The sequence below is a fragment of the Lutra lutra genome, chromosome 1 (assembly GCF_902655055.1).
Source record: "Lutra lutra chromosome 1, mLutLut1.2, whole genome shotgun sequence".
In the NCBI taxonomy this organism is placed as follows: domain Eukaryota; kingdom Metazoa; phylum Chordata; class Mammalia; order Carnivora; family Mustelidae; genus Lutra; species Lutra lutra.
Genome location: NC_062278.1, coordinates 218,291,702 through 218,308,004, shown reverse-complemented (window position 1 = coordinate 218,308,004; position 16,303 = coordinate 218,291,702). Strand labels below are relative to the sequence as shown.

Genomic DNA, 16,303 nt, shown 5'->3' with positions numbered 1-16,303 from the left:
TTCTGCTTCTCCTGAAGGGGGGCGCTGATCTGAGTGCCCTTAGGATCAGCCCACCTACACTCAGGGGCCTGCCTGCCCACCGGCCTGTGTTTGGGCTTCAGGGCTGCGGTGTCATTGATGGGGTTGTAGCGGAGACTCAGCTGGCTCAGGCCAGGTGTCTGTTCTGCCAGTACTTCGGGCCCACGCTGAGGCAAGTATCACTCGGCACCTGCTGTGGGACCAGCTGGGCCATCAGGGGACCTTGGGGCTCCAGCCCCGTGAGCTCTCCTCTTCCAGTTGGAAGCTCTGGAACCAGGACTTTGTGACCCTGGAGAAGACACAACCTCCCTGCATCTCACTTTGCTAGTCCTTAAGATGGGTGTCAGGATGCTTCTTACCCTCTGGAGTCCTTGTGAAGATTCGAACAGGGACTGGGGAGGGAGGAGGGGGCTTGGGAAATGTTTGTGATTCACATCCCTATGGCTACCAAACCCATGGCTGCCTAGGACACCCCCAACGGAGAACCCCGGAAGGGAGGGAGGTGGGGTCAAGGGGCCCATTTTACAGCTAGAGAAGGTGAGGCTTGGAGGGTTAGATGACTGAGCCAGGCCCAGTTCAGTTCCCTTACTGATTCCGTACCACCCTAGAAGTTGAGGACGGTTCCCATAAGGTGGGGTCTATAAGAAAACCCAGGGAGTGAGGTCCAAAGGGCACCTTCCCCTTTTCCCACATCTCCAGGGACAGGGTTCAGGGTTCCCTCTCCCCCAGGACCCCAATCTGTCTCAAGATATCAGCGTCCTTTCCCCATCAGGCCCTGCCATTCAGCCATCCCCAAATCCAGGCAGTGCTACTTCTCAGTCTCTCAGGACATTTCCAGACGGTCCCAAGGCCAATATCTTGGTCCAGGTACTCCCCACCCCGCCGCCGTCACCCATGTAAAGGCAACAGCCCCTCCTGGGGACAGTGTTCCCCGACCCCACAGCACCCTACTCTGAGTGCCCAGAGGCCTAGGGAGCTGGATCATGATGTGGCCTGTGCACCCTGCTCACTTCAAAAGCAACTTCCTACCCTTGCCTCCTCCCAACTCCTATCCAACTTTTTCAGCTCAACTGGGACATCTCCCAGTGTCTCTCATAGGCTTCCAGAGCCCCTGCCCTCCCTCTGGCCAACTGATCGTGGGAGGGCCCTCCCCACCCACCAGAGTTGTCTTCTTACGGCCCCAGCTCTGCCCAGCAGAGGGCGCCCTGGAGTGTCGGTCTTGAAGGGAGATGGAAGGAGAGGGCAGTCACCCACTTTGCCAGGCTGGCCCGGGGAAGGGGCGGGGGTAGGTTGATAAGAGACTGCGGGTTCACACTGAAGAGCGAGCCTCTCCAGGCAGCTTACGTCAGCTGGGTCTGGCCAGGTGCCTGTGCACCGGCTGGCAGGCGTCCAGCACCAGCCCCATTACCACCAGACTCAGGGAGGGGAGTAAGGTTCATGGGTGTGTGTCCTAGAGCCCTGCCTTGGATCTGGATTCGAGTACCCCCATCCCAGGCCCCCAGCTCCTCCCTGTGCCCCTCAACCCCCAGGATTGGCTGCCCACGTGCTCAGTCCTCCTTGACTGCGTGCACTTGGACCACATGTGGCTGAACGTGGAGACCACCATCCTGTCTGTCCCAGGACCACAACCAGGGCAGCCAGGTGCATGACCCTGCTCTTGAGCAAGGATCAGACATGCCTGCTCTGGCTCCCCACCCCCACCCCGTTTCCGAACCCAGGGACCCCACCTTAGCCCAGAGTTCCACAGGCTTACTGAGCCAACACCTTCCCATGCCCAACCGCCCCCCGCCCCACCACTGAAACCCGGGAGCAGATCCTGTGCTGCGGTCACTTCAGGCTTCAGCTTCCTCAACTCCATCTGTGGAGCCTCCTGTCCAAGTTCATGGCAGTGCTTTGTAGACCAGGCCAGACCACCTGGAAAGCTCCAAACACAAAGCGGGGAGAGGGGAAAACACCTCCTGGGGGCCATGGGGGAATGGGGTTTGCCAGGGCGGGACCCTCCAAACTGCGAGTTCCAGGCCGTGGGTATGCACATGGTGGGGGCCTGGCTTTGGAGCCTGGGAAGTCACCAGCTTGTCACCAGCGTTCAGTCCTTCAGCTTATCTTGATTGGGCACCTATTGTGTGCTCCTGGCCAGTAACTGCCTGTTTCATGCATTTCCCTCACTCAGTGAACACTGGGAGGGTCACGCAGCCTGTGCTGGCTGGTCCCGGAGACCCCAGGACCCACTCTCATCATCCAGGGTCTCCCGGGACTCCTGTTCCAAGGAGGACCCACCTCTGGGAATGTGACCCAGGGTGCATGCCTACCAGTACGGGGATGGGGATGGGCAGGCACTGAGGCTCCAGAACCCCCAAGCCGTGCATCTTAAAAGAGGACACAGGCAGAGCCCTTTCCGATGGCACGGCCTGTGGCTTCCTCGGCATGGAGGTAATGGACGGGTCCGGCTGGGAATGCACTGTCCTCAAGACAGACTGGATCATTCTACACCCTCACTACTCCAGGGCATCACCTGGGATGTCTAGAAATCTGAGGCTCCACCATGGGCCTGAGGCAAAACCTGCACTTCAATGGGGTCTTAGGGTGACTTGTGGACACATGAGAATCAGCCCTCAGTGTTTAAGAAATCCCCAGGCTCAGGGCTCCTGGCTGGCTCAGTCAGAGGAATGTGAGTCTTGACCTCGAGGTTGTGAGTTCAAGGCCCAAGTTGGGTCTAGAGGGTCACTTAAATAAGCTTTTAAAGAAAGAAATCCCCAGGCTTAGGCCAATTAAGTCAGAATCTCCAGGAGCTTCCTTCTGTCTCTTTGTAAACTCCTAAAGCTATGTCCATGTAGAGCTAAACTTGAGAATCAGGGCTCTGCACTCTCCCTTTGTCTGTGTGTCCAAAGTCCCTGACCTCCAGCAGACCAACCCTGTGGAGAGGGCTCGCCTCTGGCTGGCTGGGCTGCACACCCCCACAGAACTAGTTTTGCCCACTCCCTCGGCCCCCCTTCACTGCTCTCCCTGCTGCCTCTGTTCTTCTCCCTGCCCTCAGTCTCCCCCACTCCCCAAGGGGACAAGGCCTTAGCTAAAACCCACGCAAGCCACCCACCCCCCAAATCTGCCACCCCAGCTGGGCCCCCAGCCCCCCACAACCGTCCACGACCCATGTGACATGTGCACCTCTAATAGGGAAGTCCTGCTCGGAGCTGAGAACCCAGCAGTGGGGAAGTGTGGAAACGAGGCAGGTGGATGAGGCAACAAGAGCAGGCAGAAGGGCCACCCATCGCGCTCTCAACTCCAGAGTCTCCGGGCCCAGAGCTCCCCTCCCAAGGAGGCCCTCACGGTCACGCACAGGGTCCTCCCTGGAGACCACAAGTCGGCCAGCCCCCAGAACCACAGAGTCAAGCAACTGGTGACCGTGTTGGGCATGTGCTGACAGCCAATACAAGCAGCACGGAGACCACGGAGACAGCAGCAGGCAGGACAGGAACTCAAGCGCCAGGCAGGATCTTGGGACAGGCAGAGGCTGTCTCCGCCTCCTTTCCTTCCTCCTCTGCCCTCCCAACCCAGCCAGCATCCCCCACCCCTGTGGGGCCCATGGAGCAGAAGCCACAGTCACTTCCTGAAGGCAGCAGCCCAGCTCAGGTCCCACTTGCCCTGTGGCCCATCACCCGCCTGCAGCCATGGTGAGTGAACCCCCAACCCTAGGCGACCCCACCCCACCCGGGGAAATGGCAGAGACCATCACAAAGACCCAGAGGTGGGAAGCCGCCAGGATGTACCACTGAGACAGCTGGGGCCCCAAGGGGCCTGTGGCCCAGGCTGGGGCTGGGACTTTAATAGGGGGAACAGGCAGACAGCCCGTACTACTCTTCTCCCAGGTCAGCATGAACAGCTACCTGGGGACGGGCCAGGGTGAACAGAGGGGCTTCCCACAGGTGACAAACTGGGTCATGTACCTGCCACCCACCCGCTACTCCAGCAATCACCCGAGACATAAGCTGCTGACCCTGATTTCTCTAGTCCTGTGCCTGACCTGGGAATCCTTCCCCCAACCCACCTGGAGGGGGGCTTTAGTAGACGCATTTCAGGCCCCAGGTGGGAATCGCTACCTTTCCTTGTTCTCTGGATGGGGAAAGTGAGGCACGGCCAGGAGCACAGTCCCCGTGGTTCTGCCGTAACCACCCACACCCCAGTCTCCTAGGGGTCCAGGTGAAGCCAGGCCTGGAGGCCTGCAGCGGGGCCCCCTCTGGTCAGAGCAGGCCTGGCCTACGGGTGTACCCCACCTGTGTCTGGGACGGAGAGCATGGGGCTGGTGTAGACGGTGTCTGGGACATGAGGTGTGCCACCAATGGGGCACGGGCCCAAGCAGGCGGCTGCTTGGGCCGGCCTGCTGCTTCTCCTGGGTGCCATCCACTGGGAGTGCCCCGACCACCAACAGAGGGCATCTGGGGCTGTGAGAGTCTGACCCCACGTGCTTCCAGGTCTCTTGTCTCTCCACATCTCTCTCTCTGCACGAGTCTGTGACGATCAGACTCCGCGTGGCTGAGTGTGCGCCTGTGCACCCTGTGTATTTCAGTGCCTAGTGAGCACCAGCAGGGCGCCGTGCTCTGCGAGGACAGCAACAAGGGAGCCCAGTTGCTGGCCTTCCACGGGGGCCGAGGGGCAGAGAGAACAAAAACAAAAAAGCCAAGGCACACCAGTGAAACAACGTAAAATAAAACCGTATGATACACAGTGGCAGGCACGGAGAGAAACATGTAGGTCGGGGAGAATGGAGAGTTCTCCGAAGGGGAAATCGATTTTTTTAAATGAGGGTGGTCTGTGAGGAAGGCGCCTCCAGTAAGAAAATATCCGCAGAGACCTGCAGGTGGAAGAGGCAAGAAGCAGACTAGGGGGAGAAGTGTCCCAGGCAAGGGGCAGGACGAAGGCCCCAGAAGAGGGGTCAGGGCTGGGGGCAAAGGGAGCAGGGGTGAGGCGGAGGGCAGGCCGAGGTAACCCGGTAAGGGAGACGGATCGGCAGTTTCGGGCCTTCAGGAGATCTTTAGCTTTTACCGTGGGGATTCGGAGCAGAGGCTGTTCCTCCGGCTGCTGTGGGAGAGGGTCCTGGCCAGAGATGGGGGTGCGGGGGGCAGAGTGGAGGCAGGAGACCAGGGAGGAGCCTGCGTTCCTCCAGCCAGCACAACAGTGGCACAGGCAGTGAGAAATGGCTGGATTCTGGATAGTTTTGAAATTAGACGAGAAGGCACTAGGGACGTGGAGCGCGGAAGCACAGGACATCTCAAGGACACTTAGAAGACATCACCAACCGAAGGGGAGGGCTATGGGAGCAGCAGGCTATGGCGGAGCATCAGGAGGCTGAGTTCTGATGGGGGCGAGGTTGAGGGCATATGCAGTGCCTCAGAGGAGATATCGAGACTCCGGGGAGCCTGGAAACAAATGTGGGAGGCCCTGGCCAACAGGAGAGCAAGCCAAGGACAAAGGATGGCCAAGAGGGCCTAGGAGAGACCCTGTGTGAAGCCCCGCCTGACTGGCTCCATGTCCCTTAGGGGAGCCATCAGGACTTCCGGAGCCTTCAAGCCAAGTTCCAGGCCTCTCAGCTCGAGACCAGTGAATACCCCAAAAAACCCCCAAAGCCTGAGTTCAACAAACTTCTAAAGAAGTTTCCACCACCTGAGCCAAGCGAGCATCCCAAGAAGCCCCCGCAGCCCAGCTGTAACGATCTGCCTATGAAGCCCGCCGGACCCGAGCCGAAGGAGCCCTCCAAGAAGCTCCCACAGCTCAACGCCCCTCAGAAAGCTTTGCAGCCTGAGCCCAATGAGGCCACCCCAGACCCCTCACAGCCTGACTTCGGTACCTTTCCCAAGAAGCCCCCACCGCCCGAGTTCAGTGTGCACCCCAGAAAGCCCCCGCAGCCTCAGGTCGGTGGCCTCCCTAAGAAACCCCTGCCACAGCCCGAGACCAGTGAGGTCCCTCAGACGCCCCCCTGGAAGCCTGAGCCCAAAGAGCTCCACCCCTACTCACAGCCAGACCTCAGTACCTTTCCCAAGAAGCCCCCGCCGCCCGAGTTCAGTGTGCACCCCAGAAAGCCCCCGCAGCCTCAGGTCGGTGGCCTCCCTAAGAAACCCCTGCCACAGCCCGAGACCAGTGAGGTCCCTCAGACGCCCCCCTGGAAGCCTGAGCCCAAAGAGCTCCACCCCTACTCCTCACAGCCAGACCTCAGTACCTTTCCCAAGAAGCCCCCGCCGCCCGAGTTCAGTGTGCACCCCAGAAAGCCCCCGCAGCCTCAGGTCGGTGGCCTCCCTAAGAAACCCCTGCCACAGCCCGAGACCAGTGAGGTCCCTCAGACGCCCCCCTGGAAGCCTGAGCCCAAAGAGCTCCACCCCTACTCCTCACAGCCAGACCTCAGTACCTTTCCCAAGAAGCCCCCGCCGCCCGAGTTCAGTGTGCACCCCAGAAAGCCCCCGCAGCCTCAGGTCGGTGGCCTCCCTAAGAAACCCCTGCCACAGCCAGAGCCCAGTGAGGTCCCTCAGACGCCCCCCTGGAAGCCTGAGCCTAAAGAGCTCCACCCCTACTCCTCACAGCCAGACCTCAGTACCCTTCCCAAGAAGCCCCCGCCGCCCGAGTTCAGTGTGCACCCCAGAAAGCCCCCGCAGCCTCAGGTCGGTGGCCTTCCTAGGAAATCCCTGCCACAGCCAGAGACCAGTGAGGTCCCTCAGACGCCCCCCTGGAAGCCCGAGTCCAGTGAACCCCACCCCCACCCCTCGAAGCCCGATTTCAGTACATTTCCCCAAAAGATCCCAGCCCCTCAGCTGAATGACTTCCCCAAGAAACTCCTGCATCCTGATTTTGGTGACCTCACCAGGAGGTCCTCAGAGCCTGAAGTCAGTGTGTTTCCCAAGCGGCCACGGCAGCCTGAATGCAAAGTGCCCTCCAAGAAGCCAGAGCTGGGGATCCTCCCCAGGGTGTCCTCAGAGCCCGAGTTTGGCCTGCTCCCCAGCAAGTTTCTGCAGCCTGAGTGCCAGGGCCCCCCCCGAAAGTTCTCGCAGCCTGAGTCCAGCGCTTTGCCCAAGAAGTACCTGCACACTGAGTTCTTTGGTGGTCTCCCTAAAAAGCCCCCCATCCCCAGCTCTGTTTCAGAGAGCTCACTCCCCAGTGCGGTCACAGGCTCCCGCCCCAGGCTCCCACTCAGCCCTGGCTTTGGAGCCAGGGAGCAGAGATCAGGACCTCGCTCTCATAGTGGAGGGTCGAGGCTGGGCCTCAAATACGGCTACCCACCCCGGCGGAGGCCTCTGCCCTCGGTCAGCAGCCTGGGACCCCCTCCAGCCAAGCCCCCGCTGCCCCCTGGCCTCAGGGATGTCCAGAGCTTCTGGAAAGCCACAGCCACAGCCACAGGTGGGTCACGGCAAACCAGGCAGAGAGCTGGGGAAGAGGCTCCCTGGCAGGGCCTGCCTCCCTCCCGCTCTCATCCCTCCACAGCTCTGAGGAGGACCGGTTCTCCTGGGATCCACGTCCAGGCCCAACAGACTGAAGACATCTGGCAGTGAGTGTGGGGAGTCCACGGGCCCTGGCGCAGATGGAAGGCTTGAAAGAGGCCCTTATCTCAGGTATTCCTCCAGGGACCAGGAAGAGGCCTATGAGCTGTATGACGACGTGGAGCCCACGGACAACTCCAGCCCCAGCCACAAGGGCAGAGGTTTGTTGGTGGGGCTGAGCCCTCAGCCAGACCATCCTGCCCAGGCATCTGGGCACCATTCATTGCAAGGGCATATTCTGCCATGCAGCGAGTGTGACGCCAAGGGACAACCCATCTCCCTGGCAGTGCCAGGGGACAAAGTAGAGGGCAGGAAGGACCTTTCAGAAAGTCAGACCAGCTCCTGATGAACAGAACAGGGAGGTAGGGCAGCCCAGAGGCCAAGAGCCAGGAAGCATAGTGTGGCCAGGGCAGGGGGTTGGCCCAGGGTGGTGGGAGAGAAGTCGTGAAAGAGCAGTGGAAGAGAAGAATCAGAGGACTTGGTGGCCATGTGATGCAGGGGTGAGTGGGAGCAAGCCAGCTCATGACATGGATGAGGCCCAAGTTTCACCCCAATGCCTGGGCGCAGAGTGGAGGTATCCGTTGGCGGGGGACAAAGGGTCAGATTCCACAGACCTGTAGAGCTGGAGGTGCTGGCTGGACGTCCAGCGCAGACTTGGGCCTGAACTCGGGCGTAGGCTGGAGCCAGAGACCCCTGAGCCTGCAGGCCTAGACAGTCTGTGCTCTGGGGTTCTTAAGGAGCCTTGTCCCCTCTTTCCAGCGCCTGCTCCTGGAGAGCGGGGTAATGGCAAAGCAGGCATGTCTCCAGCCCAGCTGCAGGGTTAACGCCTTCACCAATTTTGAATGGGGGGAAAAAAGGGACTTGCATGCAAGCCCTGTAGGTGACGGTCACTGAACACGCACAACCGCCCGCCCCCACGGCGACAGCATGCCCTACAGACAAAGTGAAAGCCTGAGGACCCGAGAAGCAACCTGCCCCAGTCCATACCGCCAGCACAAGGGAGCCCAGGCCCTGTGCTCCCAGACTGTTTCCTGCGCTCTCTGGAAGGAGAGTTCTTCCTACAGGAGAACCTTAATTATCAAGGGTGCTTTAGGATGCTCCCCCTTCCCCCCTCCCCTCCTGCACCAGGTGTGCTGCCTCTACTACTCTTCCCTGAGCCCCTTCTGCTTCTCCGGGGCATTCTTCAGGGGCTACTTGCAACACCCTCCGTTAGCAGAGCTTCCTGACAGGGCTCCTTCTGCTTCCGCTCTGGTGAGGCTCTTGTGGCTGGGATCTGGGGGCCGCTCTTGGGGTCACAGACATGGGGAAAGGGAGTGACTGGCCATTCTTCTTCCAGCAGCCTTGCAGGCATGGCCCACCCCTTCCCCAATCCCAAACAGACCAGGAACCCACCTCTGCTCACTGTCCCTGCCTGTGGACAATCGTCTCCCCATTCCACGCCGGTCATTCTGCAAGCCTCCAATCAAATACACCTCTCAAATCTCTCCCTTCTTGAAACACTACGTGTGGGCCCTCGCTGGTAGTATAGATTGTCCAAAGGCTACTTTGCCCTTTTCAAGTCTAGCCACTCATTCGGCCCCACTCTGGAGTGGTAGCAGGCCCGCTGCAGAGGTTCCTCACACCGCTGGGGGCTGCCCTGGAGGCCCTGGGGCCCGCAGACCTAGCTCTTTCCCAGGATCTCAACAGGTCCCCCTCAGAGCCCGCCTTACCGGCGTGACGTGATCAGTCACACTGCCAGAAGTCTGGGCTGCAGGTGTGCCAAGTCTGCGCTGCACCGCGGCACCCGCGGCCGTGCTCTGCACTGTGCTGATTTTGCAGGGGCCCTGGGATGCCTCTGGGCGAAGGGGGAGCAGCGGGAGGTAGTGTCCTGGGTAAGACTGTAGATGGCTTCATCATCCGAGCACGAGGCCAAGGCTGGAGTCTGGAGCAAAAGCTGGGGGCTTCAGATTCTGGATCCTTCTTCACTCCACTGGTATTCATGAGGATCTTGCCATAAGCCAAAGCCCTGGCCAGCAGGTTCCTCCCTGGAAGGCTGGCAGTTTGCCAGAAGTCAGCCCTCCCCGGGGTGTGGGGGGGGGGCAGCAGGGGGACCCTCCCAGTGTGGTCTCAGCAGCGGCCAGGCCAGTCCGGGAACACGCCCTTCATCACCCCCTTCTCAGAAGCCCACTTCATTTGCTCTAGGAAATGCTTTTGCCTTATTTTTGACCCAGATCCCATGACATTCCCAGAAGCCAACCTAGTTTTAGCAGACAGACATGAAATGGCCTCAAAAGCCTGCAAATAAATCCTGCCTTTATCATTTCCAGCCAAATGACCTTGAAGCAGGATTGCTTTACCCCTCAGAGCCTTTATTTCCCTCATCAGCAAGCTGGGAATGACAGCACTGCCTCTGGTAGTAAGGTTGCTGTGACGGCTGAGATGAGTTACTACAGTAAACAGTTTCTGCCGTTCCTCCATGCAGTAGGAGTCCGGAAAACAAGAGGCAATCCATTAGAATTCACAACCCAGGAGGCAGGCCTGGGGAGAAGACGGACCTGTGAGTTGGGTGGGGGTTGGGAGGGGATGGATGTCCCGAGAACTGAGAGGGAAGGCTTATTCAAGATCAAGCCAGCAGTGTCGAGAGGGAGGCTGAGCCAACAGTCCTGACCCTAACTCACTGCTGTGACTGCTCCCAGATGAAGTGCCATCTTCCCAGCAACCCCCCAGGCCACCACAGGACCCGGAACTCAGGTACCACAGGGCAAAGGGCATGGAACTCGGAGGGGCTGAGCTCCAGGAGGACCAGAAGGGGGCCCCGAGGAGCACATCTTCCTCAGCAGCATCCAATTCCTCAGGAGAGAGAAGGCCCCCCAGCCACAGCACTTGTCGCCCGCAGACCCGAAGACCCTGAAGAAGATCCGGAAGGCAGAGAAAGCCGAGAGGGAGTTCCGGAAAAAGTTCAAGGTGTGAACACCAGAATCCTCCAAACAGGAGCCCTGGGGATTCTAGGCACAGCCCCAGTTGACCAAGGCCCCAGAAATTCCATCCTTAGAAGATGGGGTTCCTGGGGTGCCACATAAAACAAAAGCTCTAACATACCCCTTCCCAGTTTGAGGGGGAGATAGTGATTCACACAAGGATGATGATCGATCCCAACGCCAAGACGCGTCGTGGGGGTGGCAAGTACCTGGGGATCCGGCGTGGGGAGATCCTGGAGGTGATCGAGTTCACCAACAAGGATGAGATGCTGTGCCGGGACGCCAAGGGCAAATGTAAGTCAGCCAGGCCAGAAAGTCCCAGAAATAGGCCACCACCAGGGCTGGGAGCTTAGCTATCCCACTCTCTTTGCAGACGGCTACGTGCCCAGAACAGCTCTACTACCCCTGTGAGTGCTGGCCCTGACTGGGGGTGACGGGGAGGGTGGGTTGGTGAGTGGGCCAAGGTGACTCTTACTGACCAAACTGTGCTCTCTGCTAGGGAAACGGAGGTGTATGACGATGTTGGCTTCTGGGGTATGTAGATGCTCTGGGTAGGCTAGAAGGGACTACAGTGCCTGGAAGGAGGTAAAACCCCCACCCCATTTCCCCGGGGGCGGCTCATCATCCGTTTATGGGGAGAGGAGTCACTGCAAATCACCCTTCCTCAGCAGACCCTCTGGAGAGCCAACCATCGCCCCAGGAACGGTAAAGCCCACCGGTGTGGACACCCAGGACCACCGGCCAGCCCAGCCACCCACTAACACAGGAGTCTTGGATCCCAGATTGGCAGTCACAGAACCACCCAGGCTCCTGCCTGCCTACATACACGAACCACATAAAGCTCCTATTTAAAGCAATTCCTGCTTCTTGTCTTTTCTCTCCATCCTGACTAACACACAGTAGAGTCCCGATCAAAGAGCTGGGGGTCTTACCCTTCAGGAATAAATAGCAGGAGGGAAAGTGTGGCAGGGAGAAGGTAGCAAGGGTAGGGCACCATGACCAAACGTGACAAGCAGTGGCTGCAGCTCCACACAGGCTGCAAACAGCCATCCAGCCCACAGGGACCTAGGTATGAGATCACATCTTCGGGGAGGGATGACCCAGTTCTGACCGAGCTCAGGTATCACGCTCAGCCTAAACGGCTACAGGACTAAATGCACTCAGTAACCCGCACTCCACTCGTCTGCTACTGCCGCAAGGAACAGACCACACCCCCGCACCGCCCCCCAAGCACACACAATTCCTCTGCCGAAAGCCTACCGCCCAGTGTGATGCTATCTGGGGGTGACTGTGTCTCCGTAAAAGAGGCCCGAGAAAGTTCCCCTGCCACTTCCACCATGTGCAATTGCAGAAAGTACAATCTACGAACCAAGATCAGGTTCCCTCACCAGACACGGAATCTTGGACATCCCAGCCTCCAGAACTGTGAGAAATTCATGTTTGTTGCTTATAAGGTGCCCAATTTATGGTATTTTTGTTATAGCAGCCAAAGAAGACTATGACAGAAGCCAAACTGGAAATGAGCCTAACACAGTGTGCCCCAGAGAGCCCGCGTACAGGAGGGAGCGAGAGCGGCTCTCGGGACCACTAACCCCCGAGTGCTGTGATGCCGGCGCTGGAGAATGCACGTCACTCGGGACTCAGTTTCCAGTAAGAGCTCTCAAGTGGTCAGGGTCCGTGTCCTCCACCCCCAAGGGTCCACAGACTCAGCAAGAGTAGGGGTGAACCCCCCCCCCAGTGGTCACAGCTCCAAGGGTAAGAAGACGACTGGCTCTAGCTCCCCAAACCACAGGCGGGTGCCCCGCAACACACACACAAAAGGCAAGCATCTTTTCAGGAACTGGTATTTATTATCAAAGTCATATTCGATGTCAACAAGATGCCACAACTACAAAAAAAATTGCGCACATTGCAATCTCAATGCAAACAGTCAAATGGAACCCCAGTCATTAAAAAAGTAATTCAAATTACCCCAAAAAGCAACTGAATTTTTTAAACATCTTTATACATCCAGCCAACAAATTAAAATGGTTAACAAGAAAAAATACAAATTCAGAGGTCTGGTATCGATGTTTAAAAAAGGCAACTGCTTAAGCATTTCTATCGATTCGAACATCAATCTCTCGGCCACTCAGCTTCATCCCATTCATCATCCGGCAGGCTCTCTCAGCCACCTCTGGCGACTCAAACTTAACCACACCGCACCCCTTGGACTTCCCGTTCTCCATCTTGATGTCGGCATACAGCACGTGGCCTGGGCACAGGGAGGGAAGAAGAGACCACAACTCATCAGGCAAACCCAGAGCTCAGCCTCAGTCTAGGCTCCACTCAGTCCCGATCACCTGTTGGATTTCGGTGGACAGAGTCAAAAGGGAGAGCGGCCCTGGCACACAAATGCTCAGAACACAATAGCCGGAATCCGGCGACTATGGCCCTCAGCCATGTTGGCACTCTTCTGCCAACAGGACAACAATCTGACCCATGATAAGCCTCCCTGGCAGCTTCAAATGCGTACCCGTTCACTCAAGAAAGTTGTAACGGGGGCTGATTGAAGCCAACCTTATAGGCGGGTTTTACAGAGGCTTCACCTTCCAGACCCGACACCACAGCAGTTACGAGGCCGTCATGATAGGACGGACGCTTCCGCACTGTGCACTGGGACACAGGCTGCGTCCTGTCTCCCCAGTGGGCTTCACATATTCATTCAAGCACTGAGTAAGCATCCAGGTATGTGTCAAGCACCACCACGAAACAAGTCTATAGGAGAAGAGCTAAGAAGGTGACCGTGAGTAGCCTATGCTAGGGGGCCCTTGTTTCTAAAGCCATTAACTCAGCCCAAGGGAAGGTGAACATCTAGAGGGCTCCTCACGGGACACTTCTGAAATACTTAAGTTCACCGGAAGGAGACTCTTGCTGTAACAGCTCCATTCTGGAGAATGGCACTTGCAGCTCAGGGTTCAGGGACAGGAGGGAGATGGAAGAGGAGGGGCGAAGGTACAGAGAGACGAGTGAATTTCTCTCCCTGGCAGACAGGTACCTCCAGGCGTCTGAGACAGGGGAGTAGTAGCCTGATGCAACCCGACTTTTCAGAATCCCTACTGCCGCGGAGACGGAGGAGCGGGGAGAGGGCGAGAAGGCTCACTACGGCTCAAAAGCTGCCCCAAGAAAACCAGGAGAAGCCGCAAAGTGGTGCAACCGGAGCTCCCAGTCAAACAGGAAATGAGAAACACTGAGGCGGCCTCGACCAGCAAGCCACCCGGACTTCTGGCTTAGGGTCCAGGCTCCCACCTGACACAGGTAAAAGAACAGAGGTGGTGGGAGTGAGGGGCAGGGATTCACCCTGGGACAACTTCACTTCCTTTCAGCCACACGAGGAGACTTTCAGAATGGTGGCCCAGGTGCCCGGAAACCACAACCAGAGCCCCTCAACCTCATTCACACATAAGCTCGCCCCTGGGAACTTCTGGGCAAGTGCTCTTCAAGGCATGAGCCAACAGTGTGGTGGCGGAAAGCAACCTCATCTCAGATGTTTTTACTCAGCTTTGTCACGCAGAAGCCATGTGACCTTGAGAAAGTGACTTTGCCTGTCTCATCTGCAAAATGGGGACATCGCTGCCTTTCAAAACCCATGAAAGGAGAAGGATGGGGTTGAAGTTGAGAACACGGGTGAGAAGTGTCTGACACATAAGAGGAGACTCAACAACCTGCTTGAGTATTTGCACAGGCAGAAAAATGGCAAGTCCCACTGGTCCTCGAGTCATGGCAAGTGGCTATGAAGACCAGGATGGGAGATTCACTGCACCCCTCAAACGCATCACTAACAAGCTAAGGTTCCTGAAGCCACAACACATGGAAGCACCTAGAAAGCCTTTCTCAAACACTTACCACATTCGTTGAATTTGTCTTTTAGCATCTTCCATGTAAAATCAAATGGGAGCTAAAGGGAAAAGAAGAAACTGATGAGTGATACAACCAAACCCTAATGTCCTAATGCATAAACACCAGGGTCTCTCTGAGGGAACTTTCAGGACTTGTTACACCAAGAAACAAGGTGCCCTTCAAACAGAGATGATCAGCAGAGAACAAAACACAGCTGTCTGGAATGAGATTCAAAACGAAGCGTACTCCCTTGTGGCATTAACTGTCTAAGGGAGAATCATGCAGAGGATAGTCTCCTATGGTAAGCGGCCTCCAGACCATTCAGTAGTAACCGAAGGTGGTCATGCCAGTATAAAGATACTGCAGATACAGCCCTCTGTCCCTCTGTCCCGCCCAGGTGCAGCGGCTCTTCAAGCCAAGGGAATCAACAAGCTAGGGTTTCTGAGCTCACTGCTCATTTCCACCTAGCAGTCCGAGAACCCAGGGCTCCTGCCGCACAGAGTTCCTTATGCTCTCCCATTCCCTCCTTATCCTACCAGCACCAGACTCTGGAGACAGCAGCAAAGTGGCCTTATGTGCTGCTACTCTGCTTCCCTACCAGGGGCACCAACTCTGACTCCAACCTGCCCCCCTCCTCCCGCTGTGCCTACCACCAGCACCACCAAGGTGCTGAAGAGCCACTTACATTTCTCACAAATATCTGGCAGGCCTTCCTGGCCACCCCAGGAGCATGGCCTCCAGCTCCGCCAAAGGAACCTGCGAAGCTTCCTCCGAAGTTGCCACGCTCCATCTCGATGGCGCGGTCAAAGCTGGCACCGCCACCGCCACCCATGGCCAGGCCCATGCGCTCAATGCCGGCACCTAGGGCTGGACCCATGGCAGGACCCATGCGCTCCAGGCTGTTGGCGCCCATTCGCTCCAGGCCCATGCGCTCCAGGCTGTTGGCGCCCATTCGCTCTAGGCCCATGCGCTCCAGGTTGTTGGCGCCCATGCGCTCCAGGCCGGTGGCCATGCGATCCATCACGGGGCCCATGCGCTCCAGGCCAGCCCCCATGCCTGCGGGCACCATGCGCTCCATGCTCAGGCCCATTCGCTCGATGGCAGGGCCCATACGCTCCACACCAGAGCCCATGCGCTCAATGGTCTGGCCTACACGGTCGATGGGCGCGGCCATGCGCTCAAGGCCGAAGCCCATGCCGGCACCCATGCGCTCCACGCCAGACCCGATGCGCTCCATGGTCTGGCCCATGCGCTCGATGCTGGAGGCCATGTGGTCGAGGCCCAGTGGACCCATGCGCTCGATGCCGGAGCCCATGCGCTCAACTGAGCCCATGCGGTCCATGACCAGGCCCATGCGCTCGATCTCAGAGCCCACACGATCCATGCCATGGCCCAGGCCTGCGCCCATGCGCTCCATGCCGGCACCCCCAATGCGGTCAATGCCAGGGCCCATCCTCTCGATCCCAGGGACACTGCCTCCACCTCCACCTGTAAGAGGGACACAAAACACAGGCAGGTATCAGGGACTTGCACACTTGTGCGCACACCATGCCAGGAGGATGACCTGGGTGCAGAGGCTTAGGCACTTCACAAGCTCAACCACAGTTCAGGAATTAACTCCCCCAACAAGTTACCATCAGACATCCCTCAAATGTCAACAACTGTTAAGGCAGGACAGTGAGGACATCATTCTTCCTGTCTCTGTGACACAGCTGAAATTTCCATAGTAAAATTTAGAAAAAAGAAAACCCACTCTGGAGGACTTGTGTCCACATGTATCCCGAGTTACTCTGGAAGCACCTAGTACTTGTAACTAGCTTTGTGAGCTATGGTTGTCAATTCCCAAAAATTCTGAGGTCTCCCCACCAAATCTAACTGAGAAACGCTCTCCATGAAGGAGGCTTGGAAACCCCACCCTGAGCTGGTCAGCCT

General features: G+C 57.8%; 2 protein-coding genes across 21 annotated transcripts in view; one reads left to right on the top strand and one right to left on the bottom strand.

The window, feature by feature from the left end:
* The first annotated feature begins 2,417 nt into the window (after nt 1–2,417).
* PRAM1 (PML-RARA regulated adaptor molecule 1) lies at nt 2,418–11,336 on the top strand. Of its 8 annotated transcripts, none has more exons than XM_047705060.1 (11): nt 2,418–3,686; nt 5,550–7,395; nt 7,480–7,543; nt 7,608–7,696; nt 9,997–10,068; nt 10,208–10,265; nt 10,370–10,478; nt 10,624–10,786; nt 10,866–10,899; nt 10,992–11,026; nt 11,164–11,336. In XM_047705060.1, the coding sequence occupies exons 1-11, from the start codon at nt 3,684–3,686 to the stop codon at nt 11,199–11,201; spliced, it is 2,511 nt and encodes an 836-aa protein (XP_047561016.1). In that variant the 5' UTR covers nt 2,418–3,683; the 3' UTR covers nt 11,202–11,336. The 8 variants fall into 8 exon arrangements, with proteins under 8 accessions (XP_047561016.1, XP_047561008.1, XP_047561020.1 ...); XM_047705052.1 differs by having other exon boundaries at nt 11,161–11,336; XM_047705064.1 differs by having other exon boundaries at nt 2,419–3,686; nt 7,620–7,696; nt 11,161–11,336.
* A 986-nt stretch (nt 11,337–12,322) lies between these two features.
* Nucleotides 12,323–16,303, bottom strand: part of HNRNPM (heterogeneous nuclear ribonucleoprotein M) — a 41,327-nt gene continuing 37,346 nt past the window's right edge. For all 13 annotated transcript variants that reach the window (XM_047704946.1, XM_047704959.1, XM_047704968.1 and 10 more), the window contains 3 exons: nt 15,057–15,859; nt 14,378–14,429; nt 12,323–12,746 (listed from right to left, as the gene is read on the bottom strand). In XM_047704946.1, the coding sequence (XP_047560902.1) occupies nt 12,583–12,746; nt 14,378–14,429; nt 15,057–15,859 (1,019 nt within the window). In that variant the 3' untranslated portion in view covers nt 12,323–12,582. The remainder of the gene's footprint in view (nt 12,747–14,377; nt 14,430–15,056; nt 15,860–16,303) is intronic.